This window comes from Fundulus heteroclitus, unplaced genomic scaffold (genome assembly GCF_011125445.2).
Source record: "Fundulus heteroclitus isolate FHET01 unplaced genomic scaffold, MU-UCD_Fhet_4.1 scaffold_51, whole genome shotgun sequence".
Classification (NCBI taxonomy): domain Eukaryota; kingdom Metazoa; phylum Chordata; class Actinopteri; order Cyprinodontiformes; family Fundulidae; genus Fundulus; species Fundulus heteroclitus.
The window spans coordinates 2132031-2156142 of record NW_023396934.1 but is presented as its reverse complement, the minus strand read 5'-3'; the positions used below and the strand labels follow the sequence as shown (position 1 = coordinate 2156142).

The window sequence follows — 24112 nt, the reverse complement described above, 5'->3', positions numbered from 1 at the left end:
TCTTGGATTTGTCCTACTTAATATGCCTATGCTCTTTCCAAATTCCACTTCTAAGTACCCAATCCATCTCCTTAAAACAACTCCTTTCCAGGAAGCTCAAACTATTTGAGTCAAGTTTATGCAAGACTTTTGTTTAGAATTTTTCGTCCAACAAAACAGAGATGTTTACGATCAGTAAATGTTTTTAGTGAATCACCTGGTTCCAGATTCAAAATGAAGAACTAAAAGGCTAGTATTAGAGTGACTTGTGGCAATCCAAGTCTATTAAAGCAGAAAAGTCAGGTGAAACTATCCATGCTGGTTGTGGTGTGAGAAGCAAAGGTGATTCTGACATTTTTAAGTCCTTTTATTGTTTACTGTTAAAGTAACATTATTTTTATAATAAAAAATTGCAACAATAAACATTTCATACATTTTTGTTTTCATCAGGTTAGAAATTTTTTTAAATTTAATATTTAATACATTAACCTTCTTCTATAAGCTAGTTTAGTTGATTTATTAATGAATACAATTTAGACTATGTTAATTACCAGTTTCTCATGGTTTTTTACTTTATTTAAATGTAATTCATTTCCTTACTGCTAAATAAATCTTAGTTTAAGATATATTCAGAATCCCATTAGTTTTTTGAAACACTTTATATATCATTCAGTGAAGTGAATTTTGATAAACTAGAATATTGATTGATTTATATACTTGCATTAATATTGTTTAACTGCTGGGACACGTGACTTTCTCCAGTGCGGGACTATAATATCTGTTTTATCAATATTTCACTCAAAATGTATATTTCTTTCAATATCAGGACCAATCAGAGACCAGAATCCTTGAAGGCAAGGCAAATTTATTTGTATAACACATTTCAGTACAAAGACAATGCAACGTGCTTTACATGAATAAAACACAGGAAAATAGAACAGAGCAACCAGTCAAAGAATATTATTCCAGAGTTTAAAAAGGAACAAGATCATCAGAGGTAAAATGTGTAGTCATAGCAATGATTTACCTGTCTGCTTGAAGTTGTATAATTGTCATCAGCATTTACATTAATTGTTTAGATCAATGATTCTGTTCAGGTCAAGAAAACTCAACTTCATTCCAATACCCCAGAAGGGCAGCTGGCTTTATAGCAAGTATACAAATAAGTCCTATGGGAAAAACAGAATAAAATAATAGTCTGAAATAATGTGATACATATACAAAAACATAAATAGCTATAAAAAAAACACACATTAAAAAGACAATAAACCTCATATGAGTACATTCCATGTTGGTGGATTAATGAGAAAGATTGCTATCGGGGCAAATAAGATTTCTAAATCTTTTGCTTCTAGCAAGAGGCTTCTCCAGTCTGGAGGCAGAGTGGAAGAACCAAAACTCAAAGTGTAGGGAATGGTTATACCTAGAATGAAAGTGAAAATTGCAGAAAACAGGACGGCACCAGATAGTGAGCTCTTTTTCTAACCATTACATTTTGAAAAAATCCTTTATTGGTATCAACATAGTAACACATAAAAGAAAATGTTAAAACAAACAGAATGGAAGATTTAAAAAAGAAAAACCCATAAGGGTCTTGGTAACATAATATGTCAGAAAATCAAAGACAGGGCCCTGAACACTATTGTTACTATGACACAACTGTGCCCTTTGTTCAACATATTCAACTCAAAGAGACAAGCTTTCAAACAGTGCGGTAACATACATTATTGCCCATATATGTTGTGTAGATAAGGTCTGGCCCTTAAAAATCACTTTAAGATATTCCCACTCATGCATTGGTTGGAGAGGAAGTTGATATATTGATATGCAATCAGACAGCAAATGATGTCAAACGCTGCCTTGATGATTTGGTTCAGACACTAAAAAACTTTAACTGATAATGATGATAATGATGCAGAAACACACAGGGGAATGTTTAAAAGCAGTGCTTTTAATTTAGATTAATCATCAGTCGATGTTTTGCTTTTCAAAAGAACTACGTCAAATGAAAGAAACAATTTAAAAGCAAGCATTTTTCTACCTTATATACAAACCACTATCACCCACAGGGCTCTGACAGTGGTTGTGTTCACATTAGTTTTCATTACTGGCGATAAGCAGCTTCAGTTTGATACCATATCCTATATTCTTACATATTCCATTTGATAAGGTTTTGAGGAAGTGATTTGAAAAAAAGTTATGTTTTAAAATTAATTTCTCTTTGAAAAACAAGGGGATTCAAATTGTAATGTATTCATGTTTTATAACTTCAAGATTTTTAAAATATAAATGTTGGCCCATAATATTTATGTAGAAGTAAATGTCTTCTAGTAGATCAATGCCTTACCGTGAACAGATGTAATGTAAGAAATATGTCAACTTCAGGGAGCATGAGAAGAGCTCAGATGTCTCCGTTGGTCAGTTTCCTCAACAGTGTCCATCCCAACTGGACTCTGTATTTCAGGTGTGTAAAAAAACAACATATAATGTTTTTGGTAACATCCAAGTTTTAGTTTTGCATCATGTCCCTTGGATGATTTATTTGGTATTCTGTTCCAGGTGCTGGAGGACAATATCGTCACATTTGTTAAAAAACAGCTGGACACAATTAAAAGCAGTCTGAGCTCAGATGGGCTTGAAAGCTTTGAGCCTGATGGCGAGGACGGAGACTCACTGCTGAGGAAGAGCCACATGGAGGCTTTTCTGAAAATTGTTCTGCACTTTCTGAGGACACAAGGACAAGTGGATCTGGCTGACCGTCTGGAGAGTAGTAAGAATTACCCTGACTTTTCTACAGTGAAGATTTATGCTGGATGTGCTAAATCGGCAGTTCCCAAGCAGAAACATCAGGCTATGCTTATTATCAGTTATGAAGCATCAGCTGTATAATGTATTGATTCTTGTTTTTTTCTCATTCAGATCTCTCACATGCTGTTTGCCAACGCAAACATAAACGCTTCCTGAAAAAGAAATTTCAGTGTGTGTTTGAAGGGATTGCTAAGGCAGGAAACCCAACCCTTTTGAATCAGATCTTCACAGAGCTCTTCATCACAGAGGGTGGGACTACAGATGCTAATGATCATCATGAGGTCAGACAGATTGAAACAGCAAGGATGGCACAATACAAACCAGAAATGACAATCAAATGTGAAGACATATTCAGTTCCACACTGATGAATAAACGAGTAAGAGCTGTGATGACAAAGGGAGTGGCTGGTATTGGCAAAACGGTCCTAACGCAGAAGTTCACTCTGGACTGGGCTGAAAACAAAACCAACCAGGACATCCAGTTCATATTTCCGTTCACATTCAGGGAGCTGAATGTCTTGAAAGGGAAAAAGTTCAGCTTGGTGGAACTTGTTCATCATTTCTTTACTGAAACAAAGGAAACAGAAAACTGCAGGTTGGAAGATATCCATGCTGTGTTCATATTTGACGGTCTAGATGAGTGTCGACTTTCTCTGGACTTCTACAACACTGAGATCCTGACTGACGTTACAGAGTCCGCCTCAGTGGACGTGCTGCTGACAAACCTCATTAGAGGGAAGCTGCTTCCCTCCGCTCGTCTGTGGATAACCACACGACCTGCTGCGGCCAATCAGATCCCTCCTGGTTGTGTTGACATGGTGACAGAAGTCAGAGGGTTTGCTGACCCACAGAAGGAGGAGTACTTCAGGAAAAGATTCAGAGATGAGGAGCTGGCCCACAAGATCATCGCCCACATCAAGACGTCCAGAACCCTCCACACCATGTGCTACATCCCAGTCTTCTGCTGGATCACTGCTACAGTTCTGGAGCATGTCTTCAAAACCAGTCAGACCAAAGAGCTGCCAAAGACAATGACTGAAATGTACATCCACTACCTGGTGGTTCAGGCTAAGCTAAAATCAATCAAATATAACAAAACAGCTGAAACATATCCATGCTGGTGTCCAGAAACCAGGGATATGATCAAGTCTCTTGGAAAACTGGCATTTGAGCAGCTGCAGAAAAGAAACCTGATCTTTTATGAATCAGATCTGAAAGAGTGTGGAATCAGTATTCAAGATGCATCAATGTACTCAGGAGTGTTCACACAGATCTTTGTAGAGGAGCAAGGCCTGTACCAGAACAAGGTGTTCAGTTTTGTACATTTGAGCGTTCAGGAATTTCTGGCGGCTCTTCATGTACATCTAACGTTCGTCAACCATGGTGTTAATCTTGTTAATCTACTTGGAGAAGAGCAAACTGTACTTTCAAAGTCAGACACAAGCAAAACTACTGAGGCAAGTTTCTACAAAACTGCTGTGAACAAGACCTTACTGAGCCTAGGTGGACATCTGGACCAGTTCCTTTGTTTCCTCCTAGGTCTTTCATTGGAGAGCAATCAGACTCTCCTACAAGGCCTGCTGATGAAGACAGAAAATAGCATACAGACATATAATGAAATGATCCACTACATCAAAGACAAGATTAGTGGGAGACTTTCGACAGAGAAGAGTCTTAATCTGTTTTACTGTTTGAGTGAGCTGAATGACCATTCCTTGGTGGAAGAGATTCAGCAATCTTTGAGATTAGGACGGCTCTGCACAGACAGCCTGTCCCCTGCTCAGTGGTCAGCCCTTGCGTTCATCTTGCTGTCCTCAGAAAAAGATCTAGACGTTTTTGACCTGAAGAAATACTCTGCCTCTGAAGAGGCTCTTATGAGGCTGCTGCCTGTTGTTAAAGCTGCAAACAAAGTCTTGTGAGTACATGGATAGAAAGCTTTGTCAAAAACATTTGAAAACACCCCTCACCCTCAACATGTGTTTACTTTGTTTCTTCAGGCTGTGTTTCTTTGATTTCTCAACAAGTAGTCTTGAAGCTCTGTCCTCAATTATCAGCTCACGGTCTTCTAATCTGAGAGAGCTGGACATAAGTAACACAAAGCTCCAGGACTCAGGCCTAAATCTCCTGATGGATGGACTGGAACCAGCAGGACACTGCACACTGGAGTCCCTCAGGTCAGATCAAAGTATTACATTTTGCACTATATTTGAAAAAGACACACCCATCATGTGCTTTATCTGTGTGGGTATGTCTAAAGGTAGATAAATTACAGGTCATCCTTCTGCAGCAATGGTTACCAGGTTAAACATTTATTCTATTACTCTTTGTGATGGGTAATGTAGTATGCACATTGTCCTTGAACAGATCACAGAGCTCTGTCACATGGTCTCATGAGATTTTATGTAGGTTTAGTTCAAATTGCCCTTTCCCATAACTGCATCATTGAAGGTTTTGTATGAAAATGATTATGAGCTGATTGTTTTGAAGCAGCAATTTAGCTTTTAAGTTTTCTGTTTTTACAGTCAGGTGTAGATAAAGATTAAAATCTACATTAGGGTGTTTTTTTTAGAGACATCTCTGCTTTTTGGTTGTTAGTTCAGCTCAATAAAATGTTGCTGTAAAATCTACTTGGGACTGAATTTAGTGTTAGTGTCGGAAAGGACTGACTGGCAAACAAGCTGAGCTGAACTAACAGGTGAGGTGGAAATTTTTACATTCGTGGTCAGCTGCTAAGAATAGCTGCTGAATTATTTACAGTTACTGTGTGCAAAAAATGTTTTCAAAGCATAAATACAGCAGCAGTAATTATGTAACTATTTTTAAATGATGACATTTAAATATTGAGTTCTAACTATTTAAGTTTTCTCCAGTTTGAGTTTATATAGTTTGTCAACCTGTCCTGTATGAATTCAAGCTCCCTTGAGTGCCCCCGGGCCAGCAAGGGGCTCCATGCAGTCACATAATCATCTTATCTTTGTGGCGACCCTGGATACAGTCTTTCTTCTTTTATGTGCTTTAATTAGGGACATTTTATGCAATTGGAATAAGAGACAGAAAGGGGCTATAACATTTAGGCCATGTGAAGATGCGGTGCAGCCGATAATTGCCTTGTTTCCTGTAAACAAAGAGGAAAAATTTCTCAGCTGGTTATTTGCTGCTGTAAGAAGAAAAGAGAGAACAATTTGTGCGTTGAGTGTTTATGGTGCTAATCTTATGGTGCTAATCTTACTTCTTAATGAAATCTAAGAGAAGTTTTTTCCAGTGTTTATTCTTATTAGATTTGTTTGTAAGGCTAAACTGTTGTTTTCTTGTGTGTTGTTCCTTCAGATTGAGTCTCTGTAACCTCTCGGAGAGATCCTGTAGAACTATATCTTCACTTCTCAGCTCTCAGTTCTCTCATCTAAGAGAACTGGATCTGAGTAACAACGACCTAAAGGATTCTGGAGTGAAGCAGCTGTCTGGTGGACTCGAGAGTCCGTACTGCAAACTGGAAACACTCAGGTCAGGACTTCCAACCGACCAATAAGTGGTTGTTTCAGTGTTTTCTAAAGACCACACTATGGTCCATTGGTTCCTGTAATGTTTGTATAAAGTCATGTTGTACACATTAATAACGTTTGCAATAATATTTTTAGTTTTATTAATATTATTATTATTTGTAGTACTAGTATTAAACTCTATAAAATATCTAATGTAAGAACTGTTACATTAGTAAAGCTAATCACTTTAAATGTTGTTCTCCTTTTTCAGAAATTTAAAGTATTTCTCTAATTATACTGCACCCAGTTGTGTCTTCCCTCACTGTTTAATTTCTAAGCTAAAATTTGTTAAATTTCTTAGTAGAACTTATTGCTTAGTTAAACTTATTGTTTAATAATAACAAATTACATTTCTTAAATCTGTCATTATCTGGATAAATACAGCTAAGCTGGTAAGAAGTGATTGATGGCAAACGGTTAAGGCTTGTACTGTATATACGTTCTCACTGTTGAAGCTATATTGGCCACAGTTAATGAAAATCTCTTTTTTTTCTACATGTTCATTTTCACCACAGGAAGTTACAATTATTTGGAAGTCTCTTAGCTGCTTTCTATGTTTAGAATGAAAAGTAAAATAATTTTTTAATTTGGTTCGTTTGGTTTTTAATTGCAAGATTCTTCATTATTAATTCTGTTTTTGCAGGCTGTCAGGCTGCTTAATTACAGAAGAAGGTTGCCTTTCTCTGCTCTCAGCCCTGAGCTGTAACTTCTCCCATCTGAGAGAGCTTGACCTGAGCTACAATCACCCAGGAGACGCAGCCGCAAAGCTTCTTTCTGCCAGACTGGAAGACCCAACATGGAGACTGGAGATTCTTATGTATGAAGAACTTTTGTTATAGTATGTAGGTTATGTGAGCCAGGGAAGTAAATCATGTTCAAACAATATACTTTCAATAAATTAGGATCTCAGATAAAAAGCTGATTTATTTCAGCAATTCATTTGAAAAAAATTAAAATCATGGATTGAATAGATGCGATACACATAATGATACATTTCAAGTACTGCTGTTCATTTTAATGGACTGGCCTTGGTCCTTTTTATAGCATTAAGGAATCAGAGGCATTAAGGGCTAAGGACAAACAGAACTGAACTGTTGATCAGTGACCTAAAGTCCTTTTTTCAGATGTATATAAATAAGATAAGATAAGCTTTATTGATCTCACAGTGGAGAAATTCACTTGTCCCATCGGCTCAATAGTCAAAAGTCAGAAGAAGGTGTCAAAGTAGGTAAGTAGAATCAGTTAGATACAGTTATACAGCTATATACAATATACAATTCTGTACACTCCTATGTATAAATATGTTATTGCACATATGTTATTATACAGTTTATACAGGACTATTGCACAGGCTTATTGCACAGTTTATACAGTTTATACAGGATTTTTGCACAGGCTTAATGCACGGATTATAGCACCTGCACGGATTATAGCAGGTATATCCAATCATATGCAAATTCTGTATTTAATTTAGAAGTTAAGTTCCCACAGTCTGGAGGAAGAGTTGCAAGGCACAAGCCACTTGAGGGCCACTATGATGTTTGATGTTTCCATACTCGAGGATGGTTTGGGGTAACCTAACTCTAGCCAGATTGATATCGCTCCGCCTAGCTTCACTCACATCCATTTGGGACCTCTTCCATAGAGAGTGATTTCTCCAACCAATTTTATTGTCCAGCCAATCAGGACGCAGGGCTGGAGTTTCATAGATGTGACGTAGTGGAGAAGCGACCGTGACGTGAGACTGTTTTGATTCAGATAGCAATGGCGGCTCGCATCGAGGAAGCAAGCGTTAACATTGATGCTGCTATTTCTTCTGTGTTGTCCAATCTACCTAATATTGTTTCATTAAAAGAACATCAGAGAACGCCTCTGAAGGCTTTTGTTGGTGGAAACGATGTTTTCGCCCTTCTCCCGACCGAATTTGGCAGGTTTTGTTTTTTCCTGCGTCACTCTCATCAGCGTCACGGGTTAGCTTCGGTGTGAGTGGTTGAAATAGCACGTCGATAAAGATGACAAACAAGTGGCTTATCCAATCATATGCAAGGATTTTTGATAAGGCCCAGCCTTCTGAAATGCTATTTCTATTGATCAGTCCCAGATGGATGAGTGGAGCTAGGCGGAGCAAAATTTATTTGGCTAGTGTCAGGTTAGGTTTGGGGAGCCCTGTCATGCGCTGTTGACGGGCCACTGAGTTTGACCAAGTACAAAATCAGTCTTTTACAAGTAATTATTTCAGCCCTTCATGCTTCCTTCTGCTGGCAAGCTTAATTGAGATGCCGGTTTATTTTTCCAGCAGGGCATTGTCTTTTGCCCACATTGCCAAAAGTAACCAATACCTTCTTTAATGACCATGGTAATAGTACGTTTACATGGCTAACAAACTTACCTGAACCAAACATCACAGTGTAGCTGTGGAATATTATTAAGACACATTTTAAGACAGCAAACCAAACAATGCAGAGAAGGTGAAGGTCACTATTTTAGCAAACCAGGCTCCCTTAACACCTGAGCCGAGCCATATCCTGATTGCCTCCTTGGCACACTGCTCTAACGCAGTAATCCATGAAAAATAAGCCCAGATCATGTATTAAGGGGATATATTTTTGGTGATATTAAAATACTATCAGTGTAACTGTATTGAAATACAGGTACATCAACAAAAATTAAGAATATTATGAAAGAGTTCAAGATTGTTTTGTCACATTGTGATGGTGAAGCCCATATATTACACAGATTCATTACAAATAGAAATATTTCAAGCCTTTATTTTTTAAATCATTGTACGATTATGGCTTAATTAGAGTATTGTGAAAAAGTGAAATATTAGAAACTCATGGTGTCACACCCTGATGAGCAAGTTATGCAAACCACCTGCAAAGGTTTCCTAAGTTTTTAAATGGTCTCTCAGTTTGGGTCAATAGGCTACATCCTGGGGAAGACTGCTGACTGTACAGATGTCCAGGGTCATCAACAACCCTTCACAAAACGTCATCGCTGAACAAGTGGGTTATTCACAGAGTTCTATATCCAGCCATAGAAAATGTGAGGTAGGAAAAGGTACACGAGGAATAGGGATAACCGCATCCTTAGGAAGAGGGGGGTTTTCATTATCTGTAAGGCAAAAATAATCACAATTACAAGAAATAAAGGCTAAAAATATGTTTCTACATCTATAATGACTCTATATATTACATGAGTATAACTTTCTGAAATCAGTGACAAAAATTTTGAACTTTACGATATTCTAATTTTTCTGAAATGTTTTTGTTTGTTAGAAACAACAGCATTTGTAAAACAGTTCACTAACAAGGACATTTTCTGGTTATTGCACAACAAACTGAGTTTTCCCTGAGTGCTTTGGTTTACCTCATTGCAAAGAAAAAGTGTGAAAAAAAGCTGACTGAAATATGACTATGAGTCTGAACATGTATGCTTCTGACTTTCTATGAGCACCTTAATATAACCTACACATTGGCACAACATGTGCAAATCCCAGGGAAACCCTATACTGACTGTGCAGAATGAATTGGTGGGAGCAAGAAATAATAACTATGTATGCATGTGGAAAGACACTGTGGACTGATTCCTGTTTTACATTTTAGGCTGGAGAATGATGGAGTCAAATGGTTGAGACCAGGTCTGAAAAAGTGTAAGTGCCAATTTCATTAAATTCATTAAAACACCTACAAGCTACAATTTCAGTTTTGGCCAGGAGGTGAATTATTTAACAGGTTAACAAAGTTCTGATCTGTAATAATAATCACTTCATTATCGTTGTGCAGAAGCAAGAAACGCAATACCTAAGACAGCAAACAAAAAAAAACACATGTTGTCATTTGTAACAAATATATATTTTTTTCCTAAATTAAATTAATCAAAAAGATATGAAGGTTGTTTTGGAAATATGATTCAGTAGTACCAGACCAACTATTCACACTCTAAGACATTTTCTTCACAGATATGTTCTGTATCCTGTATAAAAAAAGCAGTTGTCTTTCTATTTGCCAAAGCTTTTAAGCTTTGCAACTATAACTGTAAAATGTCCATTATTATGGATGCCTCTCTAATAATGCAACTGCAGTGATTTAGACTTTAAAGTGATGTCATCGAGGACCCAATAGGATCATCATCAAAATACGTGATAGGACTGATCCACAAAAATGCTTGAAAGATACAAAATGCATTGATAATACTATGTTGTGTTTCCTCTCTCCATCAGATTCCTGTAAGCTGACGTTTGACAGGGACACGGTAAACAGACGTGTTGAATTGTCTGAAAACAACACAAATATGACATTTCTGACAGAGGTACAGTCGTATCCTGACCATTCAGAAAGATTTGAGTTCTGGTGTCCGCAGCTGCTGTGCGAACAGGGTGTTACTGGTCGCAGTTACTGGGAGGTCGAGTGGAGTGGAAGAGTTTACATCGCAGTAAGCTACAGAGGAATTAAAAGGAGTGGAAAAATTAAGGAGTGTTTGTTTGGATGGAACGACCAGTCCTGGAGTCTGATCTGCTCCGAAGATGGGTACTCCGTCTGGCACAATGACAGGATGACTCCAGTCTCTTCCTCCTCCATCTCCCACAGAGTAGCAGTCTATGTGGACCACCCGGCTGGGATCCTTTCCTTTTACAAAGTCTGCTCTGACACGCTCATCCATATCCATACATTCAGCACCACATTCACAAAACCTCTGTTTCCTGGGTTTGGGTTCTGGTCTGGTTGGCCTTGCTCCTCAGCGAGTGTTTTACCCGCCTGTTGACCGCGCTGTAAAGAGTTACACTCATCTGTTGATAGCTACCATCCACCTTATGGCTCACTTGTGAACAGAGAGTGAGAAAAATTACCTCCACACATTGGGCTCTTTGCACAGTGAACTAAATAAATTTAGAAGATAGAATATGTTTTCCCTAAGGGAGGAGTGTACAAAAGGTTAGCAAAGCAGAGAGGGGACAGGACTTAGCTGGACAGCAGGTTCCAGTGGAATATTGTAACGAGATAAGTGCTTAGGATCAGATAGAGGAACGTTTGGAGAAAGCCAATAAACTGAATGCTCCTCTATAGGTTCAATTCAAGATCTTCTAAACATCGTGCTTCATGCCAATTATAATGAGGTTTTCTTTGGAATTTTATAGAATTACCCTTTAAATTGTATGACAGATTTTATTTTTCTTTCATCCTTCCACGAGCCTCTAAAAAATAGTTTGCCAGAATTTTGGCTAATTTCTTCTGGCGTCAACCACTCCCTGAAAAAGCAGTTGTTTATGTTTTTGTACAAAATGTCAAAAACAGGATGCTGCTGCTTTTCTTTTTAACCTTCTTATAATGCATACGGTTGTATAATGATAACTTGTTGGTCCTTAGTAACCTCTCGGCAAAAGATGGCTTTGGCTAAAAGATGAAAATGAGCTAATGTCAGGAAAATCATACCAGGAAAGTTAAAATTTGTGTTATGCTAATCAAATTCATTATGTTTTATGCCAGGTGAGTATCTAATGATGTGTACACTTATGCAATTAGGATATTGCTTTTTATTAATTAATAAAATTTTTTTTTTTTTTACATATTTTGTCATGCAACCGATTTGATGTTTTGATGTGAAACTTTCTGATATTGTCATATTCAAGTTGTAAATGTTTTGAAATGATTAATAATAAATGTTGAAATTTACGATAACTTTCTGACTTTAAAAATCTGTTGTACAGTGAACATTTCCAGGCTATTTGCTGACCACTGTTGGCCTGCTTTGCATGATTGCCTATCATGCCCGTTATTATATTTATCATCTTGTCTTTGTAAATATAATTAAGAGGTGCCAAATGGTGCTAGTATTTCCTTCAAGCTGTGAAAATATACAGGACAAAGTTATTACATTCTTAAAAGCTTTCTTGAGTTTGTTTCTTTTCATATGTGGATTTAGTTGAAAGAAAAGTTCACCATTTCTGTTTTAAATGTGTTTTTTTTTAGTTATATTGTACATTGTTTGTTAGATTTTGATTAATAAATTGTTTTAAAAACCATGTACTATTTTGACCATAGACTGATATTCTCAATTGTTCTGGTCTATAAGAATAGTAACATTTGTAGCAGTAGTGACAAAGAAGGTATGAATTCTGTTGCAAAGATTTCTTTAACCCTCATCACAGTGTTTCTATGTTTTTAACCTGCATAAAACTTGAAAAGAAGTATTTTTACAGTGACTTGTCTAATGTTCACACTGAGCCTGGTTCTGCTGCAGGTTTCTTGCTCTTAAAGCTATAGTTGGCAATCCTGTTCAGAAACATATTTTGTTATACTGGGTGAAATGGCCCTTCCATCCTGACAGAATTCAATACATTACGTATATAAAATTTGTTCCCTCTGTTCCTCAAGTCCCTCTGTTACGGCCCCTGGCCTCTTGAGGCTGTGCAGGCTCCTTTGTTTTGTCATGCAGGTTCAGCTGTGCAAGAAAACCTTTGCTGATTGGCTGCCTGGAGGCTGCAGGAGAGCAGCCACTCCATTGGACCAGCAAAACCAATCAGACTCTGATGAGGCCCACCTGAACTGTATAATAGGCCTGGAAATCATTCCTTCAGGGGGACAGCTAGTAGGAAGAGGTTTTGTAAAGCTGTTCCCCAACCTTTTGTTTGCTACTGTTTTACAGACCTCTTGGAACTTTTGTGTGCTCTGCTGAAGCAGTCTGACTGTTTGTGTTTGCTAGCTCTAAGCTAGTGGGGGGGTTTGGTGCTCCTTGTTGTCTTTTGATTTGGATTGTTTTTGGACTCCTTTGAATTAGTTGTGCTTCTTAGTTGGTTAAACCCTTAGTAATTTACTTTACTCTAAGCACTATTAAGATTATCAGACCTTTTGTGTTAAATGGGGTTGTATTGTTTTGTGTTTGTTAAAACCCCTTCTTTTTTGTAATAAAACTCCTTTTTATTATACTACTTTCTCTGGACCCATTTTTATGTTACTGCCCCTGAACCCCTAGACTTTGGGGACGTAACATGGGGGTATCTCTTTTTCTATTGGTTGTCCCACATGCCAGTCATTCTGACACGCTCACCTAACGCCAATGTGCGTACAAGTTTAAGAGAAGAAAAGGAAGGCATACAAAGAAATAAGACCAGAGTGGATTTGGGAGATGTATTTCACACTATCCCCCTGAGGAGGGGAAGAGCAAGGTAAGACGGTCTTGCACATGCGCAGTTATTAAAAAACAGACTTGGAGAAATTTTCCGGAAGAACTACGGATTTTACCTTTAAAGGGTAGAGTCAGTCGCTACATGCATTATCGGTATGGGGGATTGCTGGTAAGTCAACAACACAATTCAAGCAACTATCCACTGTCGCTACATGCTCATCCACGAGGAGTGAATGCTGCAAGTCAATGACTCGATGCAATCTGCTGGGTTTCCTTAGTTAGAAAACTATTTAAACATTGATGTTGTGAATTGATTCTATACAAATAAACTTCATTGAATGGAATTATATCTTACAGCAAACAAAAGTCTCAAATTAGGTTTCACTGAACACTAGGTCAACACATGTTGACAGGCAGAAAAGGTTGCTTTGATGGCAGCCTTCCGGTCAATGTTGGGTCTGGTGTCTCTCATCTTCCTCCTGACAATACTATATATTCTCTATGGGGTTCAGGTTCAGATTTGCTGGCCAATCAAACACAGTGACACCGTTAAGTGATATCTATCTATCTATCTATCTATCTATCTATCTATCTATCTATCTATCTATCTATCTATATATATATATATATATATATATATATAGATAGATAGATAGATATACACATAGGTTGAGAGAGCCAACAGGAGCGGCACACATATGATTATATAACCTTTTGGCAGATAAATTGTTCCAGTTCAATGTGAGCAGGAGCAGAAATAAAGCAGCTAATCTCCCACACTCTTTCTTTCTCCCCACTGCTGCTAGGCTTTCTGTCATTCAAAGCCCTTAAACAAAACAAAGTATTTTAGTCTCAAACAGCCCACAGACGCTAATCTGTCAACGTGTCTTTCATATAGGATTAACAAGACTGTAAAAGAGCAAATCACTGCTGGTAACTCATCCGTTACAAAACACTTAGGTAGGCGGCAGCAGCGCCAGGAGGGGGAAGGAAGGAATCACTGGACAGCAGCAGGTCGCTGTTTGTGCCCGACAGAGTGAGTGTATGAAAATGCAGAGACTGTGTGAGGACACGGCTGGACAGATGTGACACTACTGAATACTAAAAAAAAAAATAATTGGGGAGTTTGTGGAAGATTAAAGGTAAACATCATCCCACTGGGTAATTTACTTAACTATTGATAAAAAAAGACAAAAAGAATTTTGTCAATCAGAGAGCTTATGTTTTTAAAGGACAATATTTTAATTGCCGATTGATTGTCAAATAAATCATACCTGGCTTCTAATTGAACGGTCAACCTTCCATCAGTAAAGACTGTGCATGTTCAAAACTTGTGTTATTTCTAACCTTATGTGAGCAACCTTATGACTTTACAAATTAAACCAAAATGTAATATACATTTTTTTTTTAAGAAGCAATAAGTAAGAAATGCACTGTAAAATTAACCCAAGTCATTCTTATTTGTCACTCAGGATAAACAATCGGTCCTCAAAATGTCTTTTCCTCATTTCAAGATTAGCGATATGGTCCAGAACTATGTCGATGCAGTGTGTAGCCCGTGTTTACTACCTGGTTCCTGAAAAAAACTATCCACACCAAACTTCCCTTCATCCATTTTCCATACCTGCTTATCTACACAGGGTCACCAGTCGGGAGAGTGGAGGTTGACAATCTCCAGCGGTCAATGGGCGAGAGGCGTGGTACGACCTGGACAGGTTGCCAGTCTATCATATGGCAACACAAGACAAATAACCATGCACAAACACAAAAGGGTAATTTCAAAACCACCAAACATGCGGACCTCATCCCCAGGTCAGCTGAAATAAAGCCTGGTCCACCATTCGCCACCCAGGAGTTTGTGCCTCAGACAGAACCCACACTGCCCCTCCTGAATCTGAGGTTCACCAATGTTTGAAGCTTCTCTTCCACTACGCTGTAGGGAGGTTTTTCAGACAGGCAGTAAGGTACAATCTCTTGATAGTTTGATCACAAAGTCCAGTCCCAGTCTTTTAATGAAGATCTGCACAAACATCTGTATGCCTTTCCAGTTTTTGAAAATACTGCACTGCAAAAACGGATCAAAAATATGTAAAATGTTCTTAAAGTTAGAGTATTTGTCCTTGATTTGAGCAGGTAAATAAGATTATTTGCCAATGGAATGAGTATTTTGACCCCTAATATAAGATAATTAGACATCCTGCAATTGAAATAAGATGATGGAGATAAGTTGCTCCTATTTTAAGTGCAAAAATCTTGTTCAATTGGCAAATCATCTTATTTACCTGCTCAAATCAAGGACAGGTACACTGACTTTATGAACATTTTACTTATTTTTAGATCCGTTTTTGCAGTGTGTGAAATATTTCCTTTAGTCTACATTTCAGAAAAGGCTTATTCTTTTTAATACATAAAAAAACAAATGCAAGTAAGCACTCAGAGTCATAGAAGACCATTGGATTTTTATAAACCTTCTTGTTTTGTGTTTGTTTAATGCATTTAGTTTTCAAAAAGAATGAATCAGTTACATTAATGATGCAGTTTACAGTGATTGGACTCCACACTGAGTACATGACATGCATTTTAAGAAAAAATTAAAACAGTATAGTGTTATTTTACATTCTTAACCTCTGCACCATGGAATGATGTTTACCCTGAATGAGAAACAAACACATGAAAGGAAAGTCCAAAGCAATCACATTCAAGGATTTTTTGTTAAGGATTTTGAACTGGGCAAATATTTTCTGTGTGAATTTCTAAAACAATGCTCTGTTTATCCCTTCATCATTTACAGAAGGCTAAAGTAAAAAAAAAAAAAGTTGCATGCAGTTGCCAAAAAAGCCATCAGTGTAACAGTATTACCATATTGTAGTGAAAATGCCAACAAAGACTGGAATGTGTTCGAAGTTACTCAAGAGATCATCAGAACGTCTCTTTCCTTTACCGGGAGAGTAAACATGGTGACAACTGAGAAATTTCATCATTTACTGGCAGAATTCAGCAGGGCTGTACGTTTATATCAAAGCTTTAGATATCAGACAAATGTTGTGAACTCTTTCAAAAAGGTCCAAGCTTATTCTGAGATTTCTTTTCATTCTACAAAATGTTCTCCAACTTCGCTGCTTGTTGACTAGTTGAAGATAAACTGTGGTTATTAAAATAGTTGTTTCTGGGGCTCCTGACAACAGAACATAGTTTGACAATCCAGTCTTCCTGGTTATATTTTTCCCGGTAATCATCACATTAATATTTAGGATGTTTTAGAGGAACGTCAGCAGGGAGTGGATGTATCTGGGCTTCATTTCCTGTCCTACACAAAACCTTTTTATCTTCAGTCCCCTGGATCTACTTCTGTCCCATTAAAACACAAATGTTTCATGTGAAACAATTGTTTTTCTAACCATAAAAGAAAAGTACCTTGCTTTAAAACTACTCTATTCATTTTTATGCGTCTCGCATACCAGGATGAGTTAAGGACGAGCACAGATGCAATGGAAAAGCAACACTAATCTCACATAAACATGACTTGGTAATAGCCCTTTTCAAAGGCAGTTCACCTGCAGTGACGCCTTGAGATGAGTCCCTCTGAGAGACTCGTTTACATACAGATGATGTATGGCTGTTGTTTCCACAAAGGGCCAATGACAATATGGTAGTCAAGGATCATGGTCTCCTTTTTCCAGCTTCCATGTGTATACGTTTACTGAAGGTTTCCATGCAAAGCAGCTAAGGGGGGTCTTTCCTTAGATGCACAAGACGTTTTGGGAATTTTTGTTTGGACATAATACATCCAGGGGATTTAACCAGTTACAGCAGGCTGCATTAAAATGATTTGAAAATAAGAAACATATATATTTGGACTCACCTTTGCTATTCAATGGCTTTTCCTTTTTTATGACTTTCTACTCTGCAGATAGATATTGAAGACATCAAAACTATGACTCAAAAGTATATACAATTATGTATCAAACGCAAAGTCGTGAAATTACTCAAAATATCTTGTATATTTTAGCTTTTTCTAAATACCCTAATTTTGATTACTACTTTGGTCACTCTTAGCCTTCTCTCTGTGATCTTCATGAGGTTAGTCACCTGAAGTGGTTTTCCAACCGTCTTGAAGGAATTGCCAGAGGTAGTAACGAAAGTAAAGACAAACTATTGAATGATAAGGTGAGTCCAAACTTTACCATAATAAACTGATATCCCTTTTGCATACTTTTCATTATCTTATAAGAGATACCTGTCTCATTTCCTATCACACACTTCCTAGTTGCATGAAAATTATAACAAAAATTAAATCTGTATTTAAATACATGCTAGCTCATGTGATTCCAATGCTAACCCATTTAGTTCATGATAAATTGGTGCTTTGGTCATAAATTAGGCAAGTTTTGAAAATGGGGCTTATAAGATAGTGATTGTTTGTCTGGTTCCTTGACCTACTCTCCAGCTCCTGAAGTAAGCGCTTCTTTCTTCTGGCCCAATGTTAAATTGAAGCCAAGATGCCACCAGTTTATCAGGGCCACAGCCCAATCTTGTGGCAGTAGAGGTGCTAAGACGTGTGCTTAAGCAAGGGCTTATATCTGTTTAGTACTGGAAATGGTTTGGTGGAAAAACCCTCTTTGTTATATATATTTTTTTCTTAAAAAATAAATATATTTTGGATATAACATAATTCGTTTCCTGCTTTCAACACCCTTAGATTCATTTCACATCCATGAAATACAAACTATGAAGCCTCCACTTGTTTAACTCAGATAGCAAAGCACATCAAAGACTCAGCGAGTCCAAGATAAAGCCGATTATCTGGATCTACAGATATCACAGATTCTGTTGCCTGGAGACTCCTACAGAAACAGCAACCCGAGATTAAACACATATATTTGTTTGTGTATGACATTCTGTGTATTTTCGTCTCTACCAAACACTTGCATGCTCAATATTTAAAAGGAATGTGTTGAGTATCTTTTTTTTTTTCTTCAGACATGGCACGACTAGGAGACCACATCAGCTTCTTCTTGTGCACATTAGAGATCAAAGACACATTTACAGTTTAAACAAGGACTACGTGAATCAAACATGTTCTCACTTCACAGACATGTAGAAAGACAGACACACATTTGTAAAAACGCACACACAGTTCACATACAATACACAGAGACACCTTTTTTTCCCCATATATTTTTCTTTTGTATACGTTAAGTATACAAGATAATGAATTGGTCAAGATTTACAAACATATACGGCAATACCGTTTGTCTAATTTCAGAACAAAACAAACATCAGACAGCTTTAATGTTGAAATATAATTTTTTTAAATAATTTTAAGTAATTATTGCAGTCTAAACAATATGGCTTTGTCTAGTGAAAAGTCCTATCTGAGCTAGAAAATGAGTAAAACAAAGAAACAGGTTTTACGGTTTGCAGCTTCATCATAAGTCCTATTTAACTATAATTTTTTTTTCTAAGTTACAAACTTGAGGGACAATGTATTAATTCCACATCGCTGCATAACTAACCACAGACTCGTCATCGGGTTGTTTAGGAATGACCAACATGCTTTGTTTTACCCATAAATGTCTAAATATTCAGTCACTTTCACTAAATAGAGATTGTTGCTGATTTGCAATACATCTACTCATTTACGGCTTGACGAATCACTACGATATTTTGTTGGATTAGGAGATGCAGGAATGTGAAGTACTATCAACTCTCCAGGCAGTGAGATGCAACAGCTCACACACCCGCTCCCCTCCGGCTTGGCCTTAACTTTTGTTTTTCGACGCGGTACGGCGGCGTTTTTCACCAGCAAGCCTCCCGCTTACAAAGAAATCAGTTGCAGGGCGCGAACTGGTGGCGACGAAAGAAACACAGATCTCACCACGATTTCTTTGGTCTTGATGTCAGTGAGCTTCAGTCGAGGTGAACATTGAAAAATAACAATCTTGGTTGCACTGAAATACATTTTTGCAGCACGTCAACAAAATAAAAGAAACAGTACTCCCAAGCTTCACCTGATACGCATATGCATTTAAATGTAAGAAGGAAAAAGATTATAAAATATGTATAAGTCATTTAGATTAGGAACTGCAGTATTTATCGCCCATCAATGACAGGCGCGAAGAGGTGATAAACTAGTTTCTCAGTTGTGAGGTGTTTGATTGTCTAAGTGGATCGGACTGCTAGAATTATGATGACTTTGTTTTTACTTCTTTCCAACTGTTAAACAAGACAAAAAGGAAACTATTCAAAGGTTTGTGGAAGATCTGCTAGAATATCCTAACTTTTCCTCATTAAAATTCCCAATTTTTTAGCCCGTTTAAGATGTTGAATTTTGCTTTGATTTTTTTTAAACAGTATGGCAGTCTAATGAGCTGTCTGGGATTTTTTGTGAAACAAAACAGCCTCTTCCAGGATTTCCTGAATGACTTTGTGTGAAAAATAGCGCTATTGTAACACAAAATATATCATTCCAACTGACTCAAAAATTAAACCCCCACTCACGACTTCCTCTGCAAGAGGAGATGACATGAAGGCACGTGTCCTAAAAACTTCTCTAATGTAGTAAATGTCATTGAAAGACCTTCTCCAGGCTTGTAAAAGTAGAAAATAGCCACTACGATGACTCATAGATGGCTGGAAAACATGGTGGCAGTGCTCTTTTAAAATGTGTGCATTGTGGAATGTTGTCCTCTGTTATAGGAACGAGACAAGTGCTTCAGTCTAAATCAATATAAAACGGAAATAAGAAAAGGACAAACCATGCACTACCTGGCAGTTAAAAGGATGACGCAGCAAAACAAAATCCAAATAATGCAATCTCTGAGGAGTAGAAAAGAATAAAGTAAAATGTCTCTACAAAGGCAGTGTGCAGCCTCTAAAAGTTTGAGAACCCCCCCCCCCCCAACCCCCTCTCCCGTCCCACATCCATTTTGCTCTCGCCAAATTTTACAACCCAAACATCTACAATCAAACCCATCTGACATTCAGTCTCCACAAAAAGTCCCGCCCCAAAGATCCCTGCTTCCCCTTTGCCCTGCAGCCTGGCCCAGGCCAGAACGGACCCTGAATCTAGGGTTCGTTTGATTTGCTTGGCTTTCTCTTTCTTTTACTTCTTGAGCATGTCCTGTAGAGGTCCGGGCAGATACTTGAGGACGGTGTCGAGGATGCTCTCCTCATCCTCTTCGTCGTCTCCGCAGCCTCTTGGGATTGCCTTCTTCGGGCGGGTCAGCGATCCCTCACAGGCCTGCTCCATGGCTGCTTTCTCCTCCGCCTCTTTCTCCTCCTTCTTTTTCAAGCCGTACTAAAAGAACAGGTGATGGGAAGACAGAGGAAATTAATTGAGTTCTGCTCACTTGTACTGTAAGAAAGTTTCAGAGCCTTTCATGAAAATGCTCTATCAATCAGTTAAAGGAACAAAAAAGTCTGCTTCTCTTACATTTAATAGCTAAAATTTACAAATGTAATTTTTTATGCGTGTTCAACTGAACTACAGGGTTGGAAAAAGGCATTTGTCCCTTTATAAATTTGAATCTGTTTCTGCTCACTACCACTACATGTTGCAGATAAAATAAACGAGACAAAGATAACTTGGGTCAGCTTTACCAGCCACAACCAGACCTAATAACTGCCAGACCGGTTGTAACAAGATATCACCTGATTAGAACCAGTCCGGCAACATGAAGTAGGCTAAAAGGTCTTAAAAAGCTACAGATCATGTTCCAATCTAAATAATCTGAGATGAGAAACAACATCAATAACATCTATCAAAGCCATTTCTAAGGTGTCTGGACTACATAATGAACCAAAGTAAGCACCATTATCCACAAACGGATGAAAGATGGAAGAGTTGTGGACCTTCCCAGGAGTGGCCATCCAACCAAAATTACTCCAAGAGCACTTTGACAACTCATCTAACAGCTCAAAAAGAAAGAAGAAAAGAAAAATAAATCTCTAATCTTTGTTAGATTTTGCATCTGGGTCAGAACCTGTGACTTTCCAGGCTCCATGATCAAATTACTGAGCATAAAGAAGGTACCTTTTAAGATAGCATCATACGCTACATCCTTTATTAGCTTAAAGGTGAGAAGGAAGTCAGATGATATCTCTGATTTAGTGTTAGACATGAGGATGACAAGAATTTACTAAAGATTGGCTGGAAATTAATAAATATAACTTTAACTGATTATAAAAAAACGTAAAAGTGAGATTTAGCAAATTACAGAAGATCATCTAATGTTTTTTTTTTTTAAACAGGCAAGTACAAGTTTGCCAGTGGAAAGCAAAATAATGTTAAGAAGAAATAAACAATACACATTTTTAGCATTATTGTGTCAATAAATCTATAACATTGGCACATTGCAAGGATTGTACTTATTAATTAAACCTAAATAATAAAGACAAAGAACACATTTTATTTGGGTGATCCACCACAGGAAGGGATATTAAAGCATAGATTTTTTTGTCTTGTTTTTTTGTTTTTGAGAAGAAAAACTTCCATTATGGCTTAAGGGAAGACAATAAATGTCAACAGAATGCCCACACATGTGCAGCAGCTCTGGCATCCGGTACATCCTTTCAATACAGCCGCTGGCAGCACTCGCATCACTGTCTCCAGGGTTGCAATTAAGGATCAGTCCAGAACGTGCTTCTCCCTGCTTTTGAGATCTTACTGAAAGTTATTGTGACGGGTTGAGCTGCATCGTAGCCTACTCGTCGTTTGGCTGATGCTGCGGTCAGGTGTGTGCATTTTCCAACATTGCACACACCTCTTCGGTAGATCTGAAAGAGAGCATCGCGCGACCCTGTTGGCATCTTCACTGTTATAGTAGGATGCAGAAAAGAAGCAGGTAAACATCGCAGTAGTTGCTGTTGCATGTTGGTGCAACAGTCGGAGGAAATAAAAGCACCCTCTAGCCTGGTTAAGGGTAATGCGGGCTTGTGCCCAGAGCCCCTTTGCGCAAAATTACCCTTTCTAATAAAAGAAAACACTACACGAATCGGCCAGAATTTTAATTTACGCCATGAGCATCAAGAAAAAGCAATTTTCTCCATGAAATTTAGCAGTGTATCTAGCACTGGTTGGTTCTTATTGGTGAGTTATAGCGAGTGCTTATTAATCAAAACAATCTCTTGATTGGATGACGTCAAAGTTGAACATGTACAACGAGCAGCTGAATACTATTTAACCTAAATAACGCATAAACCTCCATAGACAATGTATATTTGATCTAAATTCAGTTATTCTGCGTTGATCAGAGGCTGAAAAGTTCGAAGATAGCCGCACCCATTGGTCAAAGAAAATACACGTGAAAGAAGTGATTTCTTTAAAAACATTAGGAATAACTGGTGTGCTGTCCATGAGAAGCCACTGCTGCCTCTACCGTGCTATCGTGCTAGGTTTCGTCAGATACCAAACCAAAAAGTTGCATCTGAAATGGGAACATTTTGACCCCATTAAATATCAGAAATCCCAACCCATTTCAGTCATGCTATATAAGAGTAGTTTAATTAGGAGCCTCAGTCTTACAGGTAGAGCCACGCCAACATCCCATCATGCCTAAAATACATCTTTTGCATCAATAATCAGTTAAACAGAGAAAAATAGCATAACTTGAATAAGGCACCAATTTAGTTGCTGTGCTGTACAAATGGATGTCACTCCTCTGAAACATCTTTATTGTGACATTTCTAATAATATAAATAAGAAACTAGTCTTCAGTAGCTGGGAGTGTTTGAACTATATTTAGTTATAAGCAGCATTGATCTGAGTGAGGTATTCTTGATCAAATGAGCTAAAGCCTGAAGCTATTCAAATTTAGCCATAAAAGTGGGACGCGGCAACAAGGATGAAGAAAATGAGGCTAAAACAAAGCCTCCAAGAAAATAAGCCGTCCTAGATTAGAGGAAATATATGTTCTTTTTTCTTCTGCTCATTTTTTTTTAGGTTCACACTGCGTGTTTTGTTTTCTAAACTAGAATGGAAATGAGTGGAAGGGCAGATTGCAAGAAAATCTGCTTAAAAGGGGAAAATATTAAACTTTTGTACTGTTTTGGTCGTTCCAGACCTAGATTGTTTCTGCTCACCTGCTGGATGAGCCTGGATAACGCATCCAACAGTAAAACTCTGAAATGCAAACTTGTCACACTGAAATAAATGTGCTGTAAATCAACAATGGACTCGTTTCAATGTCTGTAAAAAAATAAATCCCACACTAAGCACCACTCATGGATTGGTCAGCGCCGAACAACTAATCAAATAACAATTAACATCATTCTAGAGCATTCTGATAATCTCTAACATCAGATCTCTCACAATTGCCTATAAATATTTACCTTGTCCCTGATAGTCTGCCGTACTTTTTCCCGCTCTGCCTCCATGCGGGCATGTTTGGCCTTCCTCTCCTCCTCCTGTTGCCTCAGTGCCTCCTGTCGCTCCTCTTCTTTCTTAGCCGCATCCGGATCCTTCTCCTCCTCCCCACCGAGCATCTTACCCATGTCCTTGGTGGCCCCTGGACCGAGTTCAAACAAATGCAGGTGGTTACCAAGGGCCCCAATAAGCAAAGAAACAAGAACTCAGATTGTGTAAATTAGAAGAGTGTTTTACTTCACAGTGTTACATTACATTTGAAGCACTAAGGGGCCACATTTTGTATTTAAAACTC

General features: G+C 37.9%; 2 protein-coding genes across 2 annotated transcripts in view; one reads left to right on the top strand and one right to left on the bottom strand.

Moving 5' to 3' along the window:
• Positions 1–1062: 1062 nt before the first annotated feature.
• On the top strand, positions 1063–11516 carry LOC118560896 (NLR family CARD domain-containing protein 3-like). Its single transcript, XM_036132441.1, has 9 exons — positions 1063–1133; positions 2365–2443; positions 2539–2749; positions 2899–4702; positions 4785–4961; positions 6115–6288; positions 6970–7143; positions 9932–9978; positions 10549–11516. The coding sequence occupies exons 1-9, from the start codon at positions 1063–1065 to the stop codon at positions 11088–11090; spliced, it is 3279 nt and encodes a 1092-aa protein (XP_035988334.1). The 3' UTR covers positions 11091–11516.
• A 4390-nt stretch (positions 11517–15906) lies between these two features.
• The window catches only part of LOC105918548 (complexin-2), a 50332-nt gene continuing 42126 nt past the window's right edge, over positions 15907–24112 (bottom strand). Inside the window, exons 3-4 of the mRNA XM_012853662.3 lie at positions 23784–23959; positions 15907–20751 (exon numbers count right to left, since the gene is read on the bottom strand). Coding sequence (XP_012709116.1) covers positions 20557–20751; positions 23784–23959 — 371 coding nt within the window. The 3' untranslated portion in view covers positions 15907–20556. The remainder of the gene's footprint in view (positions 20752–23783; positions 23960–24112) is intronic.